Source organism: Colias philodice, chromosome 8 (assembly GCF_061535455.1).
Source record: "Colias philodice isolate Cphi_HAF_F1 chromosome 8, ilColPhil1 Martin Lab GWU primary, whole genome shotgun sequence".
NCBI lineage: Eukaryota > Metazoa > Arthropoda > Insecta > Lepidoptera > Pieridae > Colias > Colias philodice.
This window is the reverse complement of record NC_143093.1, coordinates 8,560,960-8,585,953: the sequence shown is the minus strand read 5'-3', so window position 1 is coordinate 8,585,953 and position 24,994 is coordinate 8,560,960. Positions and strand designations below refer to the sequence as shown.

The 24,994-nt window shown below is 32.5% G+C and overlaps 5 protein-coding genes across 7 annotated transcripts in view; 3 read left to right on the top strand and 2 right to left on the bottom strand.

Moving 5' to 3' along the window:
• Positions 1–24,994, top strand: part of Tsen54 (tRNA splicing endonuclease subunit 54) — a 150,458-nt gene that overhangs the window by 5,781 nt on the left and 119,683 nt on the right. The gene's annotated exons all lie outside the window — the stretch shown is intronic.
• Positions 1,979–4,311, bottom strand: Hs3st-B (Heparan sulfate 3-O sulfotransferase-B). The gene is made up of 6 exons (XM_089697854.1): positions 4,061–4,311; positions 3,769–3,974; positions 3,579–3,659; positions 3,306–3,479; positions 2,807–3,029; positions 1,979–2,247 (listed from the first exon to the last, which is right to left on the bottom strand). Exons 1-6 carry the CDS (start codon positions 4,169–4,171, stop codon positions 2,011–2,013), a joined length of 1,032 nt encoding a protein of 343 aa, XP_089553980.1. The 5' UTR covers positions 4,172–4,311; the 3' UTR covers positions 1,979–2,010.
• Positions 4,778–6,206, top strand: LOC149486715 (uncharacterized). The gene is made up of 4 exons (XM_089697853.1): positions 4,778–4,995; positions 5,068–5,308; positions 5,447–5,626; positions 6,033–6,206. The coding sequence occupies exons 1-4, from the start codon at positions 4,844–4,846 to the stop codon at positions 6,108–6,110; spliced, it is 651 nt and encodes a 216-aa protein (XP_089553979.1). The 5' UTR covers positions 4,778–4,843; the 3' UTR covers positions 6,111–6,206.
• tzn (hydroxyacylglutathione hydrolase tenzing norgay) lies at positions 6,488–8,402 on the bottom strand. Of its 3 annotated transcripts, XM_089698413.1 has the most exons (6): positions 8,301–8,402; positions 8,152–8,210; positions 7,851–8,079; positions 7,474–7,700; positions 7,021–7,253; positions 6,488–6,724 (listed from the first exon to the last, which is right to left on the bottom strand). In XM_089698413.1, the coding sequence occupies exons 3-6, from the start codon at positions 8,018–8,020 to the stop codon at positions 6,581–6,583; spliced, it is 774 nt and encodes a 257-aa protein (XP_089554539.1). In that variant the 5' UTR covers positions 8,021–8,079; positions 8,152–8,210; positions 8,301–8,402; the 3' UTR covers positions 6,488–6,580. The 3 variants fall into 3 exon arrangements, with proteins under 3 accessions (XP_089554539.1, XP_089554540.1, XP_089554538.1); XM_089698414.1 differs by lacking the exon at positions 8,152–8,210 and having other exon boundaries at positions 8,301–8,399; XM_089698412.1 differs by having other exon boundaries at positions 8,152–8,396.
• LOC149486713 (small subunit processome component 20 homolog) lies at positions 11,456–24,291 on the top strand. Its single transcript, XM_089698369.1, has 14 exons — positions 11,456–11,597; positions 11,852–12,138; positions 12,370–12,703; positions 12,888–14,108; positions 14,287–17,681; positions 18,012–18,176; positions 18,753–19,800; positions 19,958–20,184; positions 20,489–20,654; positions 21,084–21,266; positions 21,773–22,306; positions 22,600–22,785; positions 23,279–23,539; positions 23,875–24,291. Exons 1-14 carry the CDS (start codon positions 11,553–11,555, stop codon positions 24,055–24,057), a joined length of 8,235 nt encoding a protein of 2,744 aa, XP_089554495.1. The 5' UTR covers positions 11,456–11,552; the 3' UTR covers positions 24,058–24,291.

The following is a 24,994-nucleotide window of genomic DNA, read 5'->3' as shown; positions in this document are numbered from 1 at the left end:
TTCAGAATTTAATTTTAAAATAGTTACATAAAAGTACATAAAGATATTTCGAATATGATTTATGGATTTTGGTTGCGTGAGATTTTTGAGAAAGGACATGGGATAGATTTTATCCCGAAAATCCCACAAGAATAGGAACTAAGCGGCTTTTTCTTTGACTGCGCGGGCCACAGCTGGCGGAAAGCTAGTACTTAATTAAATAAAAGAAAAACAATTTTATATTAAACATTTTATTAGTCTATTTAAATCCAATAGTTTCAATACACAATACTCGTACTCGTATATTCGTTTACATACACAACCATTGTTTTTTTAATAAAGCTATCGCTAATTTAATTTAAGGCGTAGGTAACTTATAGCAGCTAATTATTGCTATATTAAATTAAAAATTATCCACCGATTTTTCCACTTACGTACTAGATATTTATGTGATATAAAATTTGGCAAAATTATAATATCTAGAATTGGCATAGGAATGTACAGTGAAGTGCATTAGGAACTTTCGATGATAGAATTAGGTGATAATTTATTTAGGAACTAGAAGGTTGGATTGTGAAAAATGTTTAGGAAAATCAATGAAGACATGCACACAAACAAAAATGTCTATGATCTTTATTTTTAACTTAAAATTACCTATTTTTGTTATATAACAATGAAAATTATGAAATCAGTTCGAATTAGTTACGTTTAGGTACCCATGGACGTATAAAAAAAGACGGACGCCGTATTACGAACAAACAACGTGAAGCCACCATAGTAAGCTAGCGATCGCGTAAAGACAATAAACACGCACACACTCTCACCATAGTAAGCTAGTCGGCCGCCATTACGTCGTGAACTACCGACTGATTAACTGCGTCACTGTTTCACAAAAAATATTTAAAATGCCGTCTTGCGTGGTTAAATGGTGTCGCAACAGTACAATTTTAAATAACAAAACACAAGGGATTACATTCCACAGGGAAGCAAGTTATTACTTTTATGTTTTAATGACAAAATTATTACGGCAAAATTTATAGAAAAAAATACAGCCGCCATTGTCATCAACACAGCTGTTGCCATGGCAACATGGCACACACGCATGGATGTTTCGCCGCCATTACTAGGCTTCACTCAATATTTAGGCGATATACCGTCCGTCTTTTTTTATACGTCCATGTAGGTACCCTATTAAAATTAATGTAATTTTAATTGTTGTTGGCAAACTGTGAAGTTTTTCGCTTACGGCTTTTTTTATTCAAGATAGGGAAGCGCCCGCCATGGAAGCGCTTGACCTTGACCACAATCTCGCTATCACAGATAAACTATTTTTTAATGAATATAACTTATACCTTCACTTTTTTCCCTAATTCACAACGTAAGCTTACTTTAATAATTTTTAGAATAATAATTAATAATACGTAATAGTACCTAAACTACAGCGGGTACCTACCTATCATATTGTTTTGTAAACATTTTTTTCCTAAATAAAGTCACAACGTAATAGATATGTTACAAGCGTAGTAAGTACCTACTAATTAGTAATTTTTTTAAAGTCCGCGCCAAACTTTTTGAAATTCGTATCGAACGATACTACGGTATTCGAAAATAACCTTCATCTGTTAATTACCTACCTATATTAATTAAAGTAATATTTAACTGTAGAATTGAATATCAAGGGTTCAATTTGTATAAAGTTTGGCAAGGACTTTAACTTACCTACAGACTAGGCTCATTAAATGATATTACTAATATAATATTATTTTAATGACTTAATAAAGGTACACCTATAATACTTGGATCACAGTCAAAAGCAAATGTGGACGTCTAAACATGTTATATACTATACCTACAGCTAACTGCATTCTACATACACAAAAGACTTCACATCTTATATTTTTATAGGAAGGTCATTCAGTTCCACAGAAAAATTCTGAAACAAATTTTATAGTTCTTCATTTTCTTTGAAATCCTAGTTTACAATATTGATTGAAAAAATAGAAGATTAAATTAACCATTTTTGAGCCCATCTCACGGCCATTTAAAATTAATGCCCGATAGTTCGTAAAACTTTTCATTGTGTGGTTTATAAAATTCTTTCAGACGATCTAATACAGCTTGCTCTATATGGGGATGATTTCTGCCCTTGGTTTTACCCAAACAGTGTGGAATTGACTTTGTTTCAGATTTAAGAAGACATGGGAAGCCCTTCGTTGAGTTGAAATAAAAATGCTTGTCCGTGATAACTCGTTTGAGACCGAGGAAATCCTGAAAAATTATGTAATATTAACTTCACTGTCGATAAGAAACCTAGCTTAAAAAAGTTTCGTATTAGAATCTTTAGTCAAATCCTTGGTCAAATCCAATCAAGACGCCACGCCACGTGTATAGAGAAAACTTACATATTAAAATCTACGGCTAGACACAATTAAATAGTATAATGTTCGTCATAAAATATTTCCCAACGAACGAACTGTGGGCCAAGATAACGACTTTGTGGAGCCCAGGAACAGATAGAAGACGTCGCGGCAGGCCGAAGAAGTGATGGTGAGATGAACTTGACCAATTTAAAAATATTATAATAATATTTTTAGTAATAATAATATACTGGTTTTCATTAGGACAAGACCGCGATTCATGGAAGCGACTTGGAGAGGCCTTTGCTCAGCATTGGGACGCGACAGGCTGATACAATACAATACAATACAATGGAAATCGAACCCACACATATTCAAGTCAGGTTTACTTGTGCCAAACATAGGTATTCGTTTCCTGTGTAACGACTCTCTTATTATACAAATGAAATAAAGTTTAAATTGGAACCCACCTGAACTCTAGCCATTTCAGCAGCTGGATCAGCAACTAGTCTCTCACCATTAATCAACAAAAGTCTAGATTTAGGAAACCTACGCAGCCATCTACGATATGGTCGCGAATATATCCCTAATCTTACTGGTGGCCATGATGCATCTATGGCCCAAGCCCCGCCCCATTGTAAAGTGCTGTTTATGAGGGCGAAGTCTTCGAAACGAGGTAATCCTGGTCGTTTGCTGTATGAAAATAAATATTTAGCAACTACTCAATACATATAATATTAACTTTGCAATAAAAAAGACAGCTCTACAACTCATGCTGCACGAAAAAACGAATAGGTAGGTATATTATGTAAAAAATATTATGTAAACAACATAAGTTACATAGAAGAGAAGAACAAAGTTAAACAGTCCTCCATTAATTAAAAACACAAACACATGTCTATTGCCTAGTTACTATATTTTAAAATTTGAACATTTTTTAACACCCTGTATTCGGTACATTTACCTTACCTAGCAGACTGAGTATAATCGCTTATTGCTCGCGTCACGGGATCTCTAACAACAGCTAGCAGTTTTACAAGAGGGTTCATAGCAAATACTCGTTTAGGGGCGGATTTCGTCACCCAATACGAAGGTGTCTTTTCCATTGTAATCTGCCCTTCTAGCGTTGGCGGCATTTTATCTCTGCAAAAAAAAATTGTATTGATCATTATAGATAATGGAAAGAAATGATAAAATAATATAAAAATATTATTGAAATAATAATAATGCGTAAGTACGTACCTGTACCATTCAAAACCTTTGTGATAGTACTTGTCAAAGAAATGAACTTCTGATCCTGCGGCTCGCACGTCTGGATGCAGCCTATATTTAAAATGATTACTGAATATTTTTATATAACTAAACTTTAATTTAATATTTCGAAACCAATAAGATTATAAACATAATTTACAAGAATAAGAATAATCATTACCTTAAAAATTCTAATAACGCCCGTGTACCACATTTCTTTACGCCTATAATGAGAGCATCTGGAAGTTTTTTAATGGGTACTTGGTTGGATTTATGCAATCTGCGATACTCGTAACCTCCATCTAAGTTCAATCCCAAAAACGTAGCAAATTTAAATGCTGCGTCTTTATATTTTGAAATGTGGTTCCAAGAAAGCCTGACTGAGACCTGAAATTTGAATAAAGTTTTACAGTTTCATTAATTCAATACAATATTAACGGTAGTAGGTATTATAGAAAATAATTGATACTTACCTTACGTTCATCAACTAAGGAAGTATTCAACACATATAATAAATATAATAGAAATAATAATGTGAAATATATAAACGTAGTTCGTTTGGAAGAAAGTGGTATCCATCTCATAGCTGCTTTTGGAAGGCATTTGTGACACTAATTTATTTAATCTACAATAATTGAAACCGACTATCTAGTAATATAAATAAACATCATCATTCGATTTAACGCTACTCTTTATTTCTTTTCTACAAAACACGCTATAATTAAACAACCCGCACCCCGCAATGCGATACATTTGTATTATTAGCAGTGCGCAGTCGCGAAATGTTTATTTTATGAATGAACAAGATATTCATGAATTCATGTATGGCTCCTTGCCAAAAATAAATAAATTGATAATGGAAACATCGCTGAAAATATTTTAAATTCGTACAAGTTTACGTAGGGGCATTAAATTTTCCCGCTCCTAACCCTAAAGTGCCTAAACTTTATCTTACTGAATAAAAAAAAATGGTATCTAATTATCTATGGTACAATTTTTTTACAATGTTAGCTGCGTTTAATATTACTATTCTAATATACATTTTATCACTTAATGAAATATTAACTTTAGTTACCTTTTTTTAAAGAATCAGAAAGATTTAAATTATCAAGAGCTCACAAATGAATATGCTCTAAGTTAGTCCGATTATCCAAATAGACGGGCACACCAACATGAGCAACGACCACTGACAACTGACAAGCGACAAAGAAAGGAATTTGTTTGTGTTGAACTTTGAAGCCGAGAAATAATTTAAAATGACAGTCCAGCAACTAAACTCGAATATTTCTGACGACTCAGATGATATGGTTAGTTTACCATCCGAGGAAGAAATTTATAGGCGAAAATATCAATTGTTACTTGAAAGATGTGAAGTGTTGCAACAGGATAATGAACGAATAGTGAATAGGTTTGCATTTTCTTAAGAATTTCGTTGTATGAAGCTTATTTACAATTGGTATATATTGACCTATCTTTTTAGGATACACGAGGTAAAGAAAATAACAAAACGCTATAAAAAGGACATAAGGTTATTAGTGGAAAGACTAGATAAACATGGCGATGCATTCAGGAACATACCCATTGAAACCGAAGTCAAACCAGAAGTATTCACGAAGACTGTTAAAGGCAATAAACCACAAACGCCCTTACGGCAGATAGATAAACAAAATGCGACAGGTGGAAAGAAACCTGCACCCAAAAGAAAAAGCAAAGCAGACAAGGTGCTACTTAGTTACTGTTCATATAATGTTTATGCTTTATTGTGTCTACTATAATGAATGACTGTTGTTGTGTATTGACAGTATAAGCCCTTGTTAATCTTCAAATTATATGTATTAATTAAATAATCTTATTAACAGCCAGAGAAAGACCCCAACGCTCCGAAGAAACCTTGTAATGCCTTCTTCCAATTTTGCCAAGAACAAAGACCAGTTGTAGTAGCAGAAACAGCAACAGAAATGGGCTCAGAGCCCACGAAACAAGAAGTCACACGGCAATTAGCGTCACGGTGGAGAGCCCTCACAAATGAAGAGAAAAGGGTAAATAAAATATTATTAAAGTGAAACTTTTATTACATCGTCTCAAACGTTTTGGTCTGTGTAGCGCATGTCGCGTGTATCGCGGCTGCCGAGTAGGTATACCTACTCGGCAGCCGCGATACACGCGACATGCGCTACACAAAGCAGTGTTCGGAACCGTTCAAACAGTTTCACTTTTACCATGGTTTCATAAAACCACACAACATTTTTTATGTCTTTCAGATTACAAAAACTTACACAGGAATCAGATTTAGTTTATCCAATAGTATTGATCTAGGAAAATGTTAAGTATAATGTTTTCTTTGTTCATGTGTAGCAGTTTTTTATAGGTTTGAAATGATAACAATTCACTATTAAGTCTTTGTCTACTTCACATAATATAATTTTCATGAATTCTATTTTACAGGTATATGTAGCAATGTTTGAGAGATCAAAGGAAAAATATGCGGAGGAAATGTCAGCATACATTAAAAAGGAGCAATAGTATTCAGCAATTAAACCACTTAGCAGTTAATCCCCTTGTGATCTTAAGCTTTAAGTTATTATTTAAATACAATTTTAATTTACAAACATTTCTTTTTATTTAAGCAAAATCTAGTTAATCATATTGCAATATTGCCTTAGCTATCAATTTATCCCTATTAATATTATAAATGCGAAAATAACTCTGCCTGTCTGTTACACTTTCTCGCTTAAACCTCTCAACCGATTTTGATGAAATTTGGCGCAGACAATCTTTAGACCCTGAGAAAGAACATAAGCTACCTTTAAAACACCACGCGGGCGAAGCCGCGGGCAGAAGCTAGTTTTAAATATAAAAACATAATTGAAAAATAATGTAGGATGAAATAATACACCAAGTATAAAATACAAAAGTGTATTCATCGATAAAAAATTACAAATTAAAAACAACTATAAATAATGGAAAACAACATATTGACGGGAATCTACTATTCAGGATTTAAAATTGTCTTTTTCCAGACGGATAGCTTTCATAGTTTCGATTGGATCTGCTTTGTTGACGTGTTTCATCACTGGTCCTTGTGTTACCCTCATAAAGGGATTGTAGAGTTTTTCTTCCAATATTGTTGATGGTACCTAGAATTCATATTGTTATTGTTACTTATATTAGTTATGTAATGCTATCAACACTTCAATATACTTATATAAATATTGTGATAAACTAGTCTTATCTTTTAAGACTACTACAATATCTTTGTACAGCAGCATACATATTATTTTAACTAAATTCGGTTCAAATATTTCAAAACATGTTATATATAAGATTTTATTATTCATCACCTAATCTGTTAGTTTCAAACAATTTTAGAACAATAGCAATGAAAAATTCGTCAAAAATAAAATTTAATAATAAATATAACATTAGAACTCACTGTAGGCTTTCCCTCTTGTCGCTTTTGGAGAGACCATGTGATTTTATTCTTAACATCTTCATTTTCTGGTTCAACATGAGCAGCAAATTTCAGGTTTTGTATGGAATACTCGTGGCCGCAAAACACTTTAGTCTGTTCTGGTAGATTGCCAAGTATATCTATCAGAGCTTTGTGCATTTGTTCTGCTGTACCTTCGAAGAATCTTCCACAACCTCCTAGGAAGAGTGTGTCACCTGTTGAAAAACAACCAAATATAATAACATATAGGTTTATTAAAAAAATAATGAAAATTAAAGATAAAAAAAAATTACAGATTAAATATTAATAAAAGTAAGAATGTGCATGTTATTTTAATTTCTAAATATTATGTTTTGTGTTCAATTTAATGTAAACTTTGCATTTTAAATGTATATTATGCATAGCAATAACATTTTTATCCATATAGCTACAAACCTGTGAAAACAGCTTGTTCTCCACCTTCCTCAGGGGAAGTTACAAAATAACAAATGTGACCAGATGTGTGGCAAGGAGTGAAAAGACAGAGCACATTTAAATTTCCAATGTTAAATTTGGAGTTATGTGCAACCTTGTTGGTCAATGCACCAATACGATCATCACCCCCATATACTTCTAAACCAGGGTGCATTTTCACTAGGTCCTCATTGCCTCCTGCATGGTCCCTTTAAATCGTAACTATATTATGATAGGTTTTTTCTTTATTTAAAATTACAGTAAATATAACAAGGAATACCGAATTAAACATAAGCAAATGTTAATTACGAAAGGCTAATTTAAAGCAGTCAGTAGTTTAATTAACATTATTAATATACCAATGGTGATGAGTAGTGAGTACTTTTGTTAAGGTGACACCCTGCTCCTCTACAGCTTTCAAAACAGTATTTGGTTCCACTGGATCCACTATAGCCGCTTCTTTCGTTGCTTTATCCACAATTAAGTACATGTAATTGTCTTTCAAAGCCGGCAGAATTTTAATATCCATGTTTTTAAATTGATGGAATTCCGGTTTACTGTGACTTGTGCGTTGATTCCAGACCAAAGCTAAACATTTAAAATTAAGTTGTTTATTGTGAAAAACACTGATACACATATTTGAAAATTATAATAACTTACCCTGAAAGTAAAGTCTAGTTATTCGTTGAGAAAGCCCGAATGGCAACGAATTAACGACCCTAGCAAGCATTGAACAAAAAATAAAAAATCAGTCTCACAGTTAACAGGTTAAAACTATACTTTATTATTAAATTGAATAAATATTGTACCTATTGTGCTGTTAAATTTGCGCATTAAACAGAAGAATAAAGATTTGTGAAGTAGTGTGAAATCAACATTTGTTTTTCTTCTATGACATTTGAATGACAAATATACATAGTTACTATACTCTTTGGACAAATCACAAAACCAGCAAAACTCAAGTGTTCAGACTTCAGAGAGTCACGAAAAAAGTCCCGCAGATGTGGCGCTGTCGGCGGCTGACATAATATTGCCATATTATTATATTCAAATACCCGTAGAATTGGGAAAAATAAATGAGAAGGGCGCTATAAATATTATTCATATTCATTGCTTGCGTTGAGTATAGATGTTTATATGATTTATTTAATGCAAGATTCTATAACATAAATTATGAAGGTTTTCTATCAATTATTTAAGACACATTATCCAGTTGGTAATTGGTAGTATATGAAGTAATCTGCACACATCTACTTAATTATTTCGAAGCAATCCTTCGTTTCATCGTAAATTATAGTCCATATTATTAAATTTTCAATAAGGTGAACCTTATAGTTTTAGTGGCAACTCGTAACTTTTTTTCTACAAAATGGCCGACATGTCAAATTTAGTTCATTGCTTCGCCGTAGGACTTCTTTCTTGACGCATACTCTTTGTAGGTAATGATTACACGATTTACACCCCCAATTCTGTACACATTAATATTAATTTACGATAGGTACCTGAATATTATTTAAAAATATTTTAAATAGTTGCGTAAGAGCGTTTTCACATTATCCGATCCGATATCGGATATCGGACGCCGATAGCCGATATCCGATATCGGATACAATTTTCCCTTTCACATTGTCCGATAAAATCCTTCCGATATCATCATGAGTGTTGCCAGAAATTTTTAGAGAAAACTAAACTAAATTGCCAGTTGATAAAAAAAGGTATAATTAAAGAAAATTCAAATGATAGATCATAGTTGTACATACATTAAAAATAACTACGTAAAAAAAAAACAACTTCAAAAAAAGAAAAGTAAAATGTAAATAAGATTTGATATTTAATTACTGCATATTATTTAGATGTGCTATTTACTAAATAGTTTTGAATTTTGATATCGGTCATTTGTATAGTATATGTTAACACATTATAAATTAAAACCCCTTCCAGACGACACAATTTTTCGTCCAATTTGACTAGATTGGCAATCAAATTGGGTCGTCTAGACGGAAATATGAAATTCAAGGTCATTGGGTGGTCGGGATCGGCCGATTTGCGATTGTCTTGGGATTGCCCGATCAAATTGGGTGGTGTGGACGCTAATTGGCCAATTTTTTGACGTATTCACCGAGGAAGCGGCGTGTCAAGCGGATGTTGTCGTTGATTTTGTCTTCTCTTTTACTTTGATTATTGATTTTTGTGTTGAACAGCTGTGTGTGAATATAACCTTTTATATGTGGAATGAAATTTTCCCACTTTTCCCTACCTGTTATACCGGGAGCCGGTATGGTCAACAGACAGCCCACTTTTGAGATAGACTTTTACTGTCACTCGATTTTCTCCGTATCTAGTACGAATCAAGTTAATTCGAGTTATAAATCTTATTGTAAATTGAATAATCTTTATTCACTTTCAACCATTTCTATATAAATTAACTAGCTTACCGCCCGCAGCTTCGCCCGCTTTGTCTAAAACCTATTAAATTATATACTAAAACCTTCCTCTTGAATCACTTGAGTAGTTTTAAAGATTAAGCATACAAAGGGACACAGGGACAGAGAAAGCGACTTTGTTTTATACTATGTACTATGTAGTGATATTTATATGACTTAGGCGATTTCTTTTAAGCAACCATTCTTTGCTTCATATCCTTTTTCTTTTTCTTTCTTCTAAATTTGTAGTTACAGCCAAAATCAGCCCCAATTTTTGTTTTTTACTAAGAGGCATGTTGCAAAATAAAAGTCCAGTCAGTAACGGCAACGGAGCAGAACTAAGATTGGCGATTTAATTGTGTACGTGTGGATAGACGATCAAATTGGGCCCGATTCAATCGGCAATCAAATCGGCTGGTTAAATTGTGTCGTCTGGAAGGGGTTTAAATAAATTTATATCAATACCTACTACAACCTAGTATTAGTTAATAGTATAAGTAATACATATTATGTATCAGTTCAAAATCTATTAAATGTATTTTTAACAAGACGTACCTAGTCATTTAGTCATTTTTTCACTATATACATTTATAAAAGTTCATGTAGTACCTATGATAAATTTATTAAGTGATACAATCTTTGTTCACATTTTCTATTCTTTTTCTTATTACACTGTAAATAATATTGTCACCCGTTCAAATATAATATACTTTATAATATGATTGTTGTAATTTCCTGTAAGTAAAGATACATAAATTATTTTATTGTCATAAGCAATTATTTTAGAATTAAGAGTTTTCAAATATTCTTTGTTGTTAATTCAAAATAAAAATAAAATCGGTGTGAAATCTCCTCCTTTTTTTGAAGTCGGTTAAAACACTCAATGACAACAATAGGTATCTACAATAAACAGCACAACCAACATCCAAGTAGGAGGAGGAGCGAGGCAGAATGAGTTAAAATATAGATGATAGACACTAATATTTGAATTTAAGAACGCAATCTATTTTTGTTTACTTCAGTTCAGCCAATTGCCGTATATTTTAATACGGTAATTAAAATAGCTGCCTTATAAATCGTATTTTTAATGCCTATAAATACTTAAAAGTGTTTTCTTAATAATAAAAGGTTTCTTTTAATAGAAAGGTTTTTTGGTTAAAGCAAAGAATTTTTTTAAAGATTTTGTGCCATATAAGACTGAAAATACACAAACTAGTGCTTTTTTGCTGTTGGTATACTGCCTTTTCGAAAATTGAGTTGGCAACACTGAACATTATCGTCCGATAGCTCACGGGCATATCGGTGTCGGCTCCGATATCCGATATCGGATCGGACAATGTGAAAGACAGGTACATATTTCATACATTTTACTTCCCTCCGATATCGGATATCGGCTATCGGCTTCCGATATCCGATATCGGATCGGATAATGTGAAAACGCTCTGAAGGTTACGTACAGTGTGGTACAGTATGAATCCAAAAATATTTTTATAGCGACAATTCTGAGATCTGTCGTCGGCTGTCAATTTCTGATATGAACTGTCAAACACATGTGCTGTGCTCAAAAACGTAAACAAGCCCTGTACGACAGGCCGTGATGTTTTTGATATTCACAATTATAAACTCATATAATTCACAATGAAGAGCAAACCAGTAAAACATAAAACTACGAATACATTTCGGGTACGTATAATTATTAAATAATATGCTATGAGCTTTATAATAATTGTTTTGAGGTTACCTACTCACGATCGTAAAATGTGTTATTTTAGAGACATAATAATCAATTACTATTTTAAATTCAACTTGAATTGTATGTATACTAACATTACCTAGTATGTATATGTATTTTGAAATACGTATACAATTAAAAATATCGAAGAATTTTGACGTTCTAAAAATCTTCTAAAGTTCTGATCATCCACTCAATATTGCAGTTTGTGCCATTTGCGGAGCGAATAAATGGCATCGACATTCGGCATGCTGCTCTCTACCACATTGAGCATTCATACTCCAGTCAACCGGGAGAGAATGATACACATTTCCATGTAGCTATCCAGAAATGGCATGCGCTTAATTTGACGGAAAATTTCAAGAAATTTAAGAAAGAAGTCTTTGGCGTTGTGACTGTGGCACAGTTGATTCATAAAAAGGAGGAAGTACTTGATTTGTTGGAAAAGTTTTTGAAATTGGAAGACCAGTTGTGCCTCCAGCCCTTATTAGAGTAAGTAACATGATGTGAATGGTACTTAAATCAATAGTCTTCATATTGTAGTGACTAGTGATTAGCAGGAGAAATATTATATTTGTGAGGCATTTCTTACCATTGCCCATAAACACTATGTGTAAACTGAAATTACTCTGCAATCACAAAGACAATCATTCTATGTTTTTGAATTATACAGTTTACCATTTATTATTTCTTATTTTTTTCATACATCAATCTGTTTTACAGAATACTGGTGTCAGTAGCGAAGGATTTACGAAATGATTTCTACCCACACTTTCCTAAATTCCTGGATATACTAATAAAGTTATTGGACACAAAAGATGCAGAGAGACTGGAATGGACACTTATATGTTTGGCTTTTCTATTCAAGATATTAAAGCCATATTTAAAGAAGGATCTTGGGGTTGTACTACCAAGAATAATACCTCTTTTGAGTGAAAATAAACCACAGTACATAAATAATTTTGCTGCTGAAAGTTTTGCCTTTGTGGCCAGGGATATAAGAGATAAGAAAAAGTTTGTGGAATCTCTTCTTACTTATTTAAAGGATAATGATGATGTAAGTACTTGTTTATTATAAATGAAGAATAAATAAATATTACCAACTAAATAATTCCATTATTTTATAATACTATAAATTATAATAAATTATTAAAAATCTTGAAATTTACAATGAGTTTAATGATGGTGAACAAAAGTTAAATCTTTCACTAAATTGGAATATAATCTATTATTGTTTACAGGCTATCACAGGATGTGGTCATTTGCTCTTTGAGATATTAAGAGGTGTGAGCAATAAATTCCACAGCTGTATTGACACCTTCCTGCCTCTGTTATTTGAACAACTCAAAGAGAACAAGACGCACCAAGAAATTCTATTCAAAGTACTCACTCAGACAGTTGAAGACAGCTTACAAGGAATATCACATAAAGAGTTCACATTCTTTTGGGATAACATCGTTAAATATACAGAAGAAATAGCTAAAGAAGACGGAAATAAAGGACTGGAGTATATACTCAGATTATCAGGACAAGTCATTGAACATCAACATGGAAAATATCTGTCCAATCCACAGCAATATACTGTTTTGTTGGTGAAGGTTATCTGTGAACAATCATCGGAGACTGTTCTAGAAGTTTGCGCTCAAATTGGAGCATTATTACTTCTATCATCAAATATTACACTGTCACAAGAACATGCTGGCATCCTTGTTAAAGTACTACTGCCTTTACCGTTTCCAAATATTCTAATTGATTTTGTACAAAATGTCATCAGTTATTCACAATTTGATATGCACATATTGCCCCATTTTCTGAACTTTGTAATTCAATCCGATTTTGACAATGAAGCAATGTCGACATTGACGAAAATATGTTTGAGAAAATCACCTTTATCCAAGAATGGATTGAAACTTTTTGAATGGGTGAAATATCCGCTAGATTTCGGAAAAGGGTTGCCATTAATAATGGAACACTTCAAAAATGTTTTAAATGAAGATTTGGAGGAAATAGTTGAAAATCCATCTAAGTTAATGAATGTGTTATTTTGCATGCCTCATATAGAGCGACTTGATGTAGACATGTGTATTGAATTACTTCGAGAATTAACTAAGAAACTTCTGAACACACTATCCATATATAATCTGGAACATCAAAATGAAAATAAATATATCTGTGATACAACTGCATTATCAATATGTGCAAGAAAAATAATGTTCATACTTGCTACTACTTTAGAATGTGCGATACATATATCAAGCTGTAAACGATTGAAGGAAATATGTGATATAGATGTTCTATTACCAGTTATAGTTCCTTGTGCAGCAGACCCAAACTATTTAGTAGCGTTACAATTACTTGACTTGTATCTAACAGCTTATGAATACGAGAACAGCCTGACATATCCATTTTTGTCATTGATTGATTCTTATTTGAGATCTAATGTGTCTTCTCCATTTCATATTGTAAGTATTTTTCACATTTATTTTGGGAACTGTAGGAATAAACATATTTTTTTTTCGATTTTGTCTAATGAGTAGCTGGGATGGAGCAAAATGATTGTTATGTTACTGTTTCAGTTTATTATAATCGTATTTTTATTTACATTATTTATTTTATTTTATTTATATTTCGTTGTTGCAGGTGAGATTATTAACAACGCACATATATAAATTATTTGAAAATGTTGAAGAATTAAATAAAACATTACAAGTTGGTGGGGAAGTTGAAAGATTTTCAATTTTCACTAAATGTTATGCAGTGGAATCCATTACTCCTTCTATACAAGAATATAGGGCTCAAATAAGTACTTTGCAAAAAATGGCATTCAACACAACACAGTATGAATTAGCAAAAGACACAGATTTTCATCTCTATGCTCTGCATTATATGTTAGGTATTTTATATGCCAATTTCAAACTACTCTGGGAACCAGTTGTAGAATTTATAGCAGGTTATGGCAATGGTCTTGTAATTGATGTCTTTTGGCCAACCTTCTATAAGGCTCTAGAAAATTCTTTCACAAACGCCAAGTGCAACATCAAAAATTTCAAATATGATAACGAAATTGAAGGAAATAGTGCACTCCTTAAAGATTTATATGCTGAATATAATAATATCCCAGAAAGGCCTGATCTTTTCAATTACAGAAATTTGATCTTAAAAACAATGACATTCTGTATTCATGTTTGTGAGGCTAAAAATAGGGATGTTGTTACTCTTTTCCTGAAATTCATAGACGAAGAGTATCGGCAAAATAGTAATATGAATGCACTGACAATAGATGTCGAAAAACATGATAGCGAGGCTAGCAGTGCAATGGAAGTTGATAATCCAGAACATAATGTTGATAATCTTGAAATTCCTGAAGAACAAGAAAAAGACACTGTGTCAGGTAAAATAATATTTAAAACCCTTATAAATATTATGCAAGTTCTCTCGCAGTTTAAAAACCCTAGAGCACTCCATAAGGAACCAGTTTTTTGGGAACTCTATATGGAGTTTTTAAAACATAAAAATCCTGGTCTCCAGAAATATGCATTGGATTGTGTTTTGAATTATAAAAATAAAAGTGTGGTTGCATACAAAACAAATCTACACAATCTAGTTGATGAAAACAAGTTTAAGGATGAACTTGCACAATTTAAAATAACTGAAGATTCAGAGGCTATTCATGTTGAAGACAGGGAACATGTTGTTCCTATAATACTAAGAATTTTATATGGAAAAATGACTTCAAAACTAGGAGCAGATAAAAAGGGAGGAGGTCAAACTAGACGATCTTTAGTGATGCGATACTTGAGTGGCTGTAAAGAAAATGAATTGAAAATATTCATTGAAATGGCATTCACATACTTCAAGGACAATATGAAGTTAGAACCTAAGGATATATTGCAAAATATTTCCAATAATATAGACTTAAAAGCAGTCACGAGCCCTGGAAAAATACATAGTGTATTAAACTTATTTGATGTTGTAAGAGAGTATTTTGGAGGATGTATGAAAGATAGTTTACTATCTCACTTTATGAAAATATTTTATGCTGTCTGTTCACACGTAGCCGCCGTTCTATCTCGTGTTGAAAAAGTGCACGTGAGTTATGTGAAAGTAATGAAAAATCTTAGGACCATTGCTCTGTCAATACTGGGAAAAGTTTTTGATCAGTTTGACAAATATGCGTGGACTAAGGATGAATTGTATGTCATTTATGAAACTTTAATATGGCCTGTACTTCCTAGATTGCACATTGAGGGTATTTACAGTCCAACAGTTCTTCTAAAGCTATTCAATACATGGTGCCTCAATCCAAGATACTATATTTTACTAATAACATGTTCCGAAAATGATACTTCCCTAAGTCCTTTACCTGAAATATTTAAACTTTTGCTAGCACCGAAAACTACGCCCGGTGTTGTTAACATGATACTTGATATGGTCGAAAAATTATTGACCTTAACCGAAGATGAAGAAAAAGAAGTTCCAGATTTAGAATCGTTTAATGTTTTAGAAGTAAAATCTGACAGAACTGATATCAATTTTGGCAGTAAAATTTTAATACCTCACTTGCCCAGTATTTTGGAAGTCATGAAGAGAAGAGTTGCAAATTCAGCAAAATCGAATACTGTGAATAAACGAGATCTTTTAATACTTTCACGTGTTACGGAAATGGTTACGACACCTGAGATGTGCGACGATTTATTGAATCTCTTACTTCCTATACTTGTGAAAAAAGTTTGCATGAATATGGCTGAAGAAAACATGGAACATGCAGTAAATACTATTATAAACCTTCTTGGACATAGTTCTAATCCACAGCTATACATGAAGAATATTGCTGTTCTCTTTAATAAGATTACTTTAGTTGAAGTTAGGAAGTTATTGATTAAACTCTTGTTTTCAATGTGTAAAAATGAATCTGCTAATAAAGAAGCGTTAACGAAAATAGCTAATGTTATTAGTGAAATGAATGCTTTCAATAAGAGATGGATAGATCAGCCTGATTTTGACAAAAGGATAGATGCATATAAGACAATTTATCAAATGTTGGATAACAATGAGATTGATATTGATCTGGCTATTTTAATCGTTAACAATTGTTTCTTCTTCATCCGCACTGAGAAAGACATCGGTTTACGGGATAGTGCAGGATTATGCTTAAAGAAAATACTCCCGAAATTGTTAATGAAGTACAGATCAACTAATGAAGGACAATTTTTCGTTCGAGACACCGTGCTCTCACTTATATCGACTGGTATTCGTGATAAGAAAAATGATATTTTGCGAAATGAGAGTCTCACAATATTGGGAGAATTAGTACGGGAATGTCCTGATGCAGATGTAGTACTATCCGATTTAGCTCCGTTAGCTAGCAAAGAAGACATGGAAGTTGACTTCTTTGAAAACTCTTGCCATCTTCAGTTACATAGACGTGTGCGTGCGCTTCTAAAGTTCTGTAAAGTAGCAAGAAAAATAACAAAATGTCCAACACCCAGGACTCTGACTAATTTCATATTACCTTTGGCATCTATGTACATATGTGACGACAATTATTCGGATAAGAACACGTTAATAGATGCTTGTATTGAAGTTATATCCACATGCTGTAGGTTACTGCCGTGGTATCATTACGAAGTGATCTTAAAGTTGTATTTGAATAAAATGAGACACTCGACAGAGCACCAAAAACAACTAACGCGTATTATAGTCGGAGTGATTGACGCTTTCCATTTCGATTTCTCTAAAGTTAAAAATATCGAATTACCAAAATCGTTAATGAATAGTATTAAAATTGATAAAAATAAGAAGGTAGATAAAGTTGAGGAGGAAAAAGATCAAGAATCTGAAGATGAACAGGAAAGTAAAGAAAAGGAATCGTTAGAGGAAGATTTAATCACAGAAGTCGGTGATGAGAAAGACGAAGAAGAATCGAAAGAAGTGTCTAGTTCACCAGCCTTTGAAAGAATTACTAGTGTTTCGCCTTCTGTGGCTAATAGGATAATCAAATCATTAACAGCTGGGTTATTACCACAATTAAATAGGTACGTTATTATTTAATCTAAACTGGGGCCTTAGACAAAGTAACAATTAAAAAACGATAACGAAGTTAGAAAAGGCAAAAATGTATGGGATTGACATACGCCGCGTTAGATCACGTGGTCTATCTAATGTCAATCCCATACATTTTTCCTTTTCTAACTTCGTTATCGTTTTTTAATTTTTACTTTGTCTACGGGCCCTGAATATCGATCTGTTTATTTATACAAAAGTATATTTTCGTCTCTATTTTGATCTTTTTGTTCACGGAGACTAGTTTTCGTGATTAAAAGCTCGCTAATAATATTGATTTTAACCATTTACAAACTTTTCAGAGCAATAGGAAAACTGACGGAACACGAAGAGTCGCACAAAGTGAACCGTCGTCGTACTGGATTGGTCCGTCAAGAGGAGGACATGTTGCGAGTACCTATAGCACTCGCTTTGGTCAAGTTATTGCAACGCTTGCCAGGAGACTTCTTGAAATATCAGTTACCTGGGTAAGTTTAGGTATGCACTTTTTATCATGACGTGTTTGAACTTTGAATCATTATAGTTTCGGTGTGTGAAAGAATTTTTAAACAAACCGATGATGACCGCATAGTTATATATTACTAGGTTTCCGCCCGCGGCTTCGCCCGCGCAGTCAAAGAAAAACCCGCATAGTTCCCGTTCCCGTGGGATTTCCGGGATTGCGTCATTTTCCCGGGATAAAAAGTAGCCTATGTCCTTTCTCGGGTATCAAAATATCTCCATACCAAATTTCATGAAAATTGGTTCAGTAGTTTAGGCGTGATTGAGTAACAGACAGACAGACAGAGTTACTTTCGCATTTATAATATTAGTATGGATTATTAACATATTTGTAGTGTAATTTCTCCACTTCCTTTTCTTCGGACAACATTCTTAACATATAGAAATTAACATATCTTTTGTGTAATGTATAAAAAATTTACAAATTTATTTTATATTTTTAGGACCATTTTCTTGTTTCTCTGCGATATGGCCATCTGTTGCTTAGACGATAGACCATAATTTTGAAGGAGAAATTCTCACAAGTAAACTTTCTTTTTCAGGATTATAATAAAGTTATGTTCGTTCCTAAAATCACCACTAAAACAAGTGAGGATAGCAGCTCGCGATATCGTTAAGAAAGTGATGATAACAGTCGGTACTCCATACTTAGGCGTATTCTTTGAACATTTAACTCTACTACTGACCAGGGGTTTCCAAGTCCACGTACTTGTATCCACAATCCACACGGTGCTAGATGCTCTAAAATCTGACTTCAAACCAGACGATATAGATCAAAATCTCGAATATATTCTTGATGTATGCATTAATGACTTATTTGGTCAATTGTCCGAAGAAAAGGAAGTGGAGAAATTACACTACAAAACTCCAGAAGCAAAACCAAGCAAGAAAAGTTACGTGACACTCATGATTGTGTCTCAGAATATTACAGAGAAATGTTTAATCAACCTCCTCTTACCGTTTAAAGAGGTCTTACAGAATCACCACTCGAAGAAAGTAGTTCTGAAAGTCCAAGATGCCTTAATGCATATATCCAGTGGTTTAGTTACTAATAAATTTATTGATATTGAATCTCTTTTCATATTCCTTCATGGAATTGCATCAGAGAGCATTCCGGAATTCGTTTTAAGTGCTCCTAAACGAGTTCTCACTGAAGACCAGAAAGAAAAGATGCTTAGAGCGAAACCAGATTGTTTTATCATACCAGAAACACCAAAAAGAAATAAGGAGTCACAAGCGAGACACGTTAAAACGTCTGCTAAAGCGAACGCTCATGTTCTAGTGGAATTCAGTTTAAACATACTTTACATTATTTTGAAGAGGGAAAAAGTGCCTAGAATGGATTGTAAGGCATTCGTGGATCCTCTTATACCCTTGCTAGTAGATGCGATACAAAGTGACCATATTAAAGTTATAACTGTAGCGCTAAAATGTATAGCGGCGTTGTGGACGATTAGAATTAGCACGCCGACGTTAGAAGAAATGGTCGAAAGTATTGTGAAGACGATATTCTCGATATTACATAAATACGCGACGTTTGAGATCAGCAAACAGAATGATAATTATCACCTGGTTAGGACTGCTTTTAAGGTAAATATTTTGGTCTTTTTTTTAAATATAGGAAAAGTACTATTTGTCCCCCAAAAATTTTAGTATGTACTTAATAAAGTTTTAGTATGTACTTAGTAATTTTTATGTATTTTTTTTATAATAGTGTTTGAAAATTAATACCTTTTAATCATTTCAGGCTGTAACAGTACTTGTAAGAAATGTTAAACATTACACTTTAGAAGCAGATCAACTAAAAACGTTACTGTTATATGCTGAAGAAGATTGTCAAAATGATGAAAGACAAGCGAACTCATTTTCATTGTTAAAAGCTATATTGGATGCAAAATTAGTTTCAACTGAATTACACGAAGTTATGCAAAAGATATCGAAGATTTGTATTTTAAGTGAATCTGCAAGATCCAGGTATGGTTATATGATTGACTTAATTTGAAATATTTTTTTGTAGTGTGTGTGTTTAAAGAAATAATAAAATAAGGTCAATAAATAGCGTATTTGTATGTGAGTTAATATACTATAAACTTCAATAGTGTAGTAATTATACAAAATCTGTTTCACCATTTGAATTTGATTCTGTCTTTTATAATTAATCATATTTTGGCACTGACTTTACTTTGTTTTTATAAGTAAGGCTGTAAATGCTTAAATTCTTAATAGTAGGTACATGGAATATATATTTATGTTAATTGTATTAAATGCTAATTTCCAGAGACGAAGCTCGCGGTATTTTCGTAACATATCTAACGAATTATTCACCGGGAAGGCGAATGGAGAAATTCATACAGTTCTTCATGTCTCAACTGAACTATGAGCTGCAGCATGGGCGGGAATCGTCGCTTAAGTTCATTGAAATGATCGTTCGGAAATTTGAACCGGTTAGTTAGTGTTTTCATTTTATTAATTTTTAATTTGATAAAATGTGAGTTAAGTTTTTCGTCAAATAAGCAAAGAAATCGATTGCGTTTTTATGATATGGTACAATTTTAGGTTCAAATTAGAGTTTTATATTTTTAATTCAATTATTGTACAAAACAGTGCAGTTATTTAATTAGACAAAACTTAGTAAATCATCAATTTTCTTTCATTGCAAATGTCCACCAAAAATCAATAAAATTTTTTTTCGCCCGGGATAAAACCTATCCTATGTGTTATTCTGATGTATAAGCTATATTGTGGTAAAGTTTCATTCAAATCCATTCAGTAGTTTTTACGTGAAAGAGTAACAAACAACTTTCGCCATTATAATAGTAGTAGGATAGTAGTAGGATAAAACACAAAACAAATCAAACTGTGTATTATTCCAGGCATTCCTCTCAAAGCACAGCGACTACATGCTACTAGCGCTGGGAGCCAGCATGCTGAACGACAGCGCGGCGGAGTGTCGCAGCGCTGCGGCGGCTTGTATAGAGGTGATGCTGACCAGACTGACCAGTGCTGATAGGAACAAGCTGTTCGATATGCTGCTCAAGTTCTTTGAAGATACAAAGGTTTGTAAAGTTTATTCACTAAATAAAGACTCGAGTGAGGTGATTAGCAAAGAAACATTAATTTTTTTTTTCTACCTACCATCGTAATTTCAGTAAGCTTGTTACCTTTTGCCCAGGTTGCCTGGAAGAGTTCACTTCTAAGTGATAAGGCCGCCTAATAAACTATACTTTTCTTGTTTTGTTTTGTATAAATTAGCAATAAGTTCCCCATGTATAGTTTTATTAAAGAGTAATAAATAAAAATAAAATTCCAAAGTTGTGTTTCACAGATAGATGAAAACAATTTAATCATAGTCAAAAGACCTTCTCTCAGTTTCTTTAATCACAAGACATAATATTTTTATGTATTAAATAATTATTTTAAAGCTGTTTAATTGTCATATATGTACAAGTATATCATATGAAAATTGTTAATATAGTGAATGTAACTTAATTATATTGTAATAAAAATGGTTTTTCAATTATAGTATCAATGTATATATGCTTAATTATTTCTTGTATTTCAGCCTGTACATTTCGAATTAGCAGCCCAGTTAGCAATTCGGTTTGTTAACGTTGAGCAAGAAAACTTTAAAACCCGCATTGAAACGCTCCTTCCCGTACTCAGTGGAAAAATATTACTTCTCAGTAACGATATAACCGAAGGTCGCTTTGTTAAAATACGCCTCGACGACACCGAAAAATCGGACGAAGATAAACAGAAAGAAAAAGACCACAGCCTAATACAAATTCTGAATTTAATAGATGCTATTGCGACGCACTGTGTTGCCACTTTGAAAAATAAGAATTATAATTCCGATTACGATGATATAGGGCAACACTGTCAAGCGTTATTGGCGTATCCTCATGCGTGGGTTAGATTACGATCGGCCAAAATTTTGGGGCATATTCTGAATAGTGTAAATGTTGAAGACTTAGAGAATAATGGTGAAACTGATAGAGGGTTTATTTATTATGACACGGAGGATGCTTTGCGTAGTTTAGTCTTGGATCTGTGCGCGCAGTATACGCCAAATGTAGGAAAGGATATGGCTGATCAGGTAATTTTGTACGCATATTTTTGGTTAGGAATAAAGATGGACATTATTTTTGCAATAAACATTAGGAAGAACATATTTGAAATCTTAGCGTATGTTGATTTACAGTCGCATTGCAGTGCTAATTTTCAGTCCTCCGCTGAAATTATTGGCGAGGTTACCATTTTAGTAAATTACACAATAACTAATGATGTCTGCCAAAATTAATCTTGTCTCGTATAGGTCAAATAGTTTAATTTATTATATTTTTTCTAGTTTCATAATAAGTTTTAACTCGGTTTTAAAAACTCTTTCAGGTGACTGAAGTATTATTCCTCATACTAAAACTAGTGCATTCAATGCCTAGCTTCAAACTAACAAATAAAGTGGAAAGTGACGAAGTCGACACGGAAAAAGCGAAAGTGAATATAAGATGGATCCTGTTTAAGTTACGAAAAGGAGTAAATGCTGAAGTGGCTAGAGCGCCTACTTGTATGAATATTGTAAGTTATTATAACATATTTTTTTTGTTTAGTTATTATAAATAGTGTATAAGAAACTATTTTTTTACTGTTACTTTTAAAGTGAAACTTCTTTAGGCGTGTTGAGAGTAAAATTTCAAGATCGCGTTATGGCAATACCGTCACGCCATGGAGTACGGCGACGATTTTGGTATCTCGCAATCTTGCCAAAGAAGTTTCACTTCTGACACGTGTGCTAGGCATACACGCTCTTTTTATAGTACAACTAATACCTAATAATTACACAAACAATTTGCAACAATCATCAAACAAAGCAAAAATATTTATGAATCAATTAATTTAATAACAGCAAAATGCAAGTGTACTTTTATCGAATTACCTTTATATTTTGATTTACGATTATAGCTAGGTTATATAAAAAGCTCTTTATTAAAAACAAATTTAAATTATACCGGTACAAAATATCGTTATATTATATATTTAATTTTTTTTATATTAAATTTTTATTTCACAGAGGTCCGCCATTTTTACAATGTGGATCCACTTCATAAGTATCCTCGAACCAGAGGATATAAACAGAATAATAGATGTAATGTTACCGCCGGTTGTTCGAGAACTTTCCACCGGTGACGCGATGTCACCGTCTAGCGTTGCTAAGCAACTCGCGGGAAGAATTGGGAAAAAATTGAGAAGGAAAATCGGAGATATTGAATATAGCAAGCTAGCTGCGGAAGTACAAACTAAATTGAATATTAAAAGGGCTGAGAGGAAGAAGGTTAGTGTAACTTATAATTAATAACTTTTTAACGCTTTATGTTTGTAACTGTAAAATTTGTAGGGCTTTACATTATAGCGATATAGTCTTGATATCTGTTTTCACTACTATCAAATTTTGTTTTAGTTATAGGAAAAGTTCAAAGTCCAAATCTATTATTAAATTTAAATTAATCATTGTTCGTGAAGCGTGTTACGGGAGAATTGAATATAGTAAAATTTAATGACTTTTTTTAAACATGTATTCTATCTATTTAAATGCTCTTATTCTATCCAGATCTGCTTAATTTTTCTATATCTAAAAAAAATCCTAATTTCTTTCGTATCTGCTTTCAGATATTATTACAAGAGAAAGTCAGTAATCCAGAGAAGGCAGCAAAACGTAAACTTCAATTACGCGAAAAGAAGAAGCAAGCTAAGAAAATTAAACTAGAAATGTTACATGGAAAGAGGCCGAAAACGAGGAAAAGGAAAGCCGAAGACATTGATATTGAGGACCAATTACTACAGGACGATTAACTTTTTTACAATAAATATTAATTTTTAATTTAATCTCTTTATTTTAATTCGTCCAAGGTGAAAGTGTTCGTGAATACATGTGTTTTATCGACAAACTATTTAAGTTGTATTCATCGCTAAAATTTGAAAATATCGAAATTCCTCAGATCCAATGTTTAGGCTCTTAGTTCTGTGAACTATTTTGTATATTATCTTGTAAATATTGTTATAGTTGAAAATAAATAAATTTCACATAAAGAACTGTGTTTTATTACGAATGTACCTCTTTTTGATTAAATATAAACAAATAAGGTAACGCTTAATTCAATGCAAATAAAATAACCATAAACAAAATATAGCTTTAATAACAAAATCACATAACAGAACTATTAATTATCACAAATAATATTTTACAAATATTTCGCCCTTCTAGTACGTTTAAGCTATTGCAATTATCAAGCTAACAATATACCATGGACCAATATAATATATCAAATATTGGTCCATGAATATACTTAACTTTTAACATTAACTACTCACATTATTTTGTATATATACATAACAAAGCTGAATAAATTAAAATTGCGAGGTTATACGATTTGCTAAGTGTGGGAACAATAAATAAATGAAAATGCATTGAAATTTAAACAGTTATTACTATATTTTAATTATTATCGACACAATCACACAAGTTACAACTGGTAACACACACTGCTTCGCAAAAATGTTGTGCATAGTTTTTCTTCATGCAAAATGTTGTTTCAATAATTGCTAAATTGTATATTAAAATTTAACATCGTTTCAGCACCATTTTCAACATTCAGCTTTATACACTAATGATGAAAAATTTTAAGTTTCTGTTAAATACAAAGAAATAACAAAAACTTTCATAAAATAGTGTCACATTATTTGCATATTTACTCATAGGTTTATTAAAATTCGTTGTATGCATATTAAA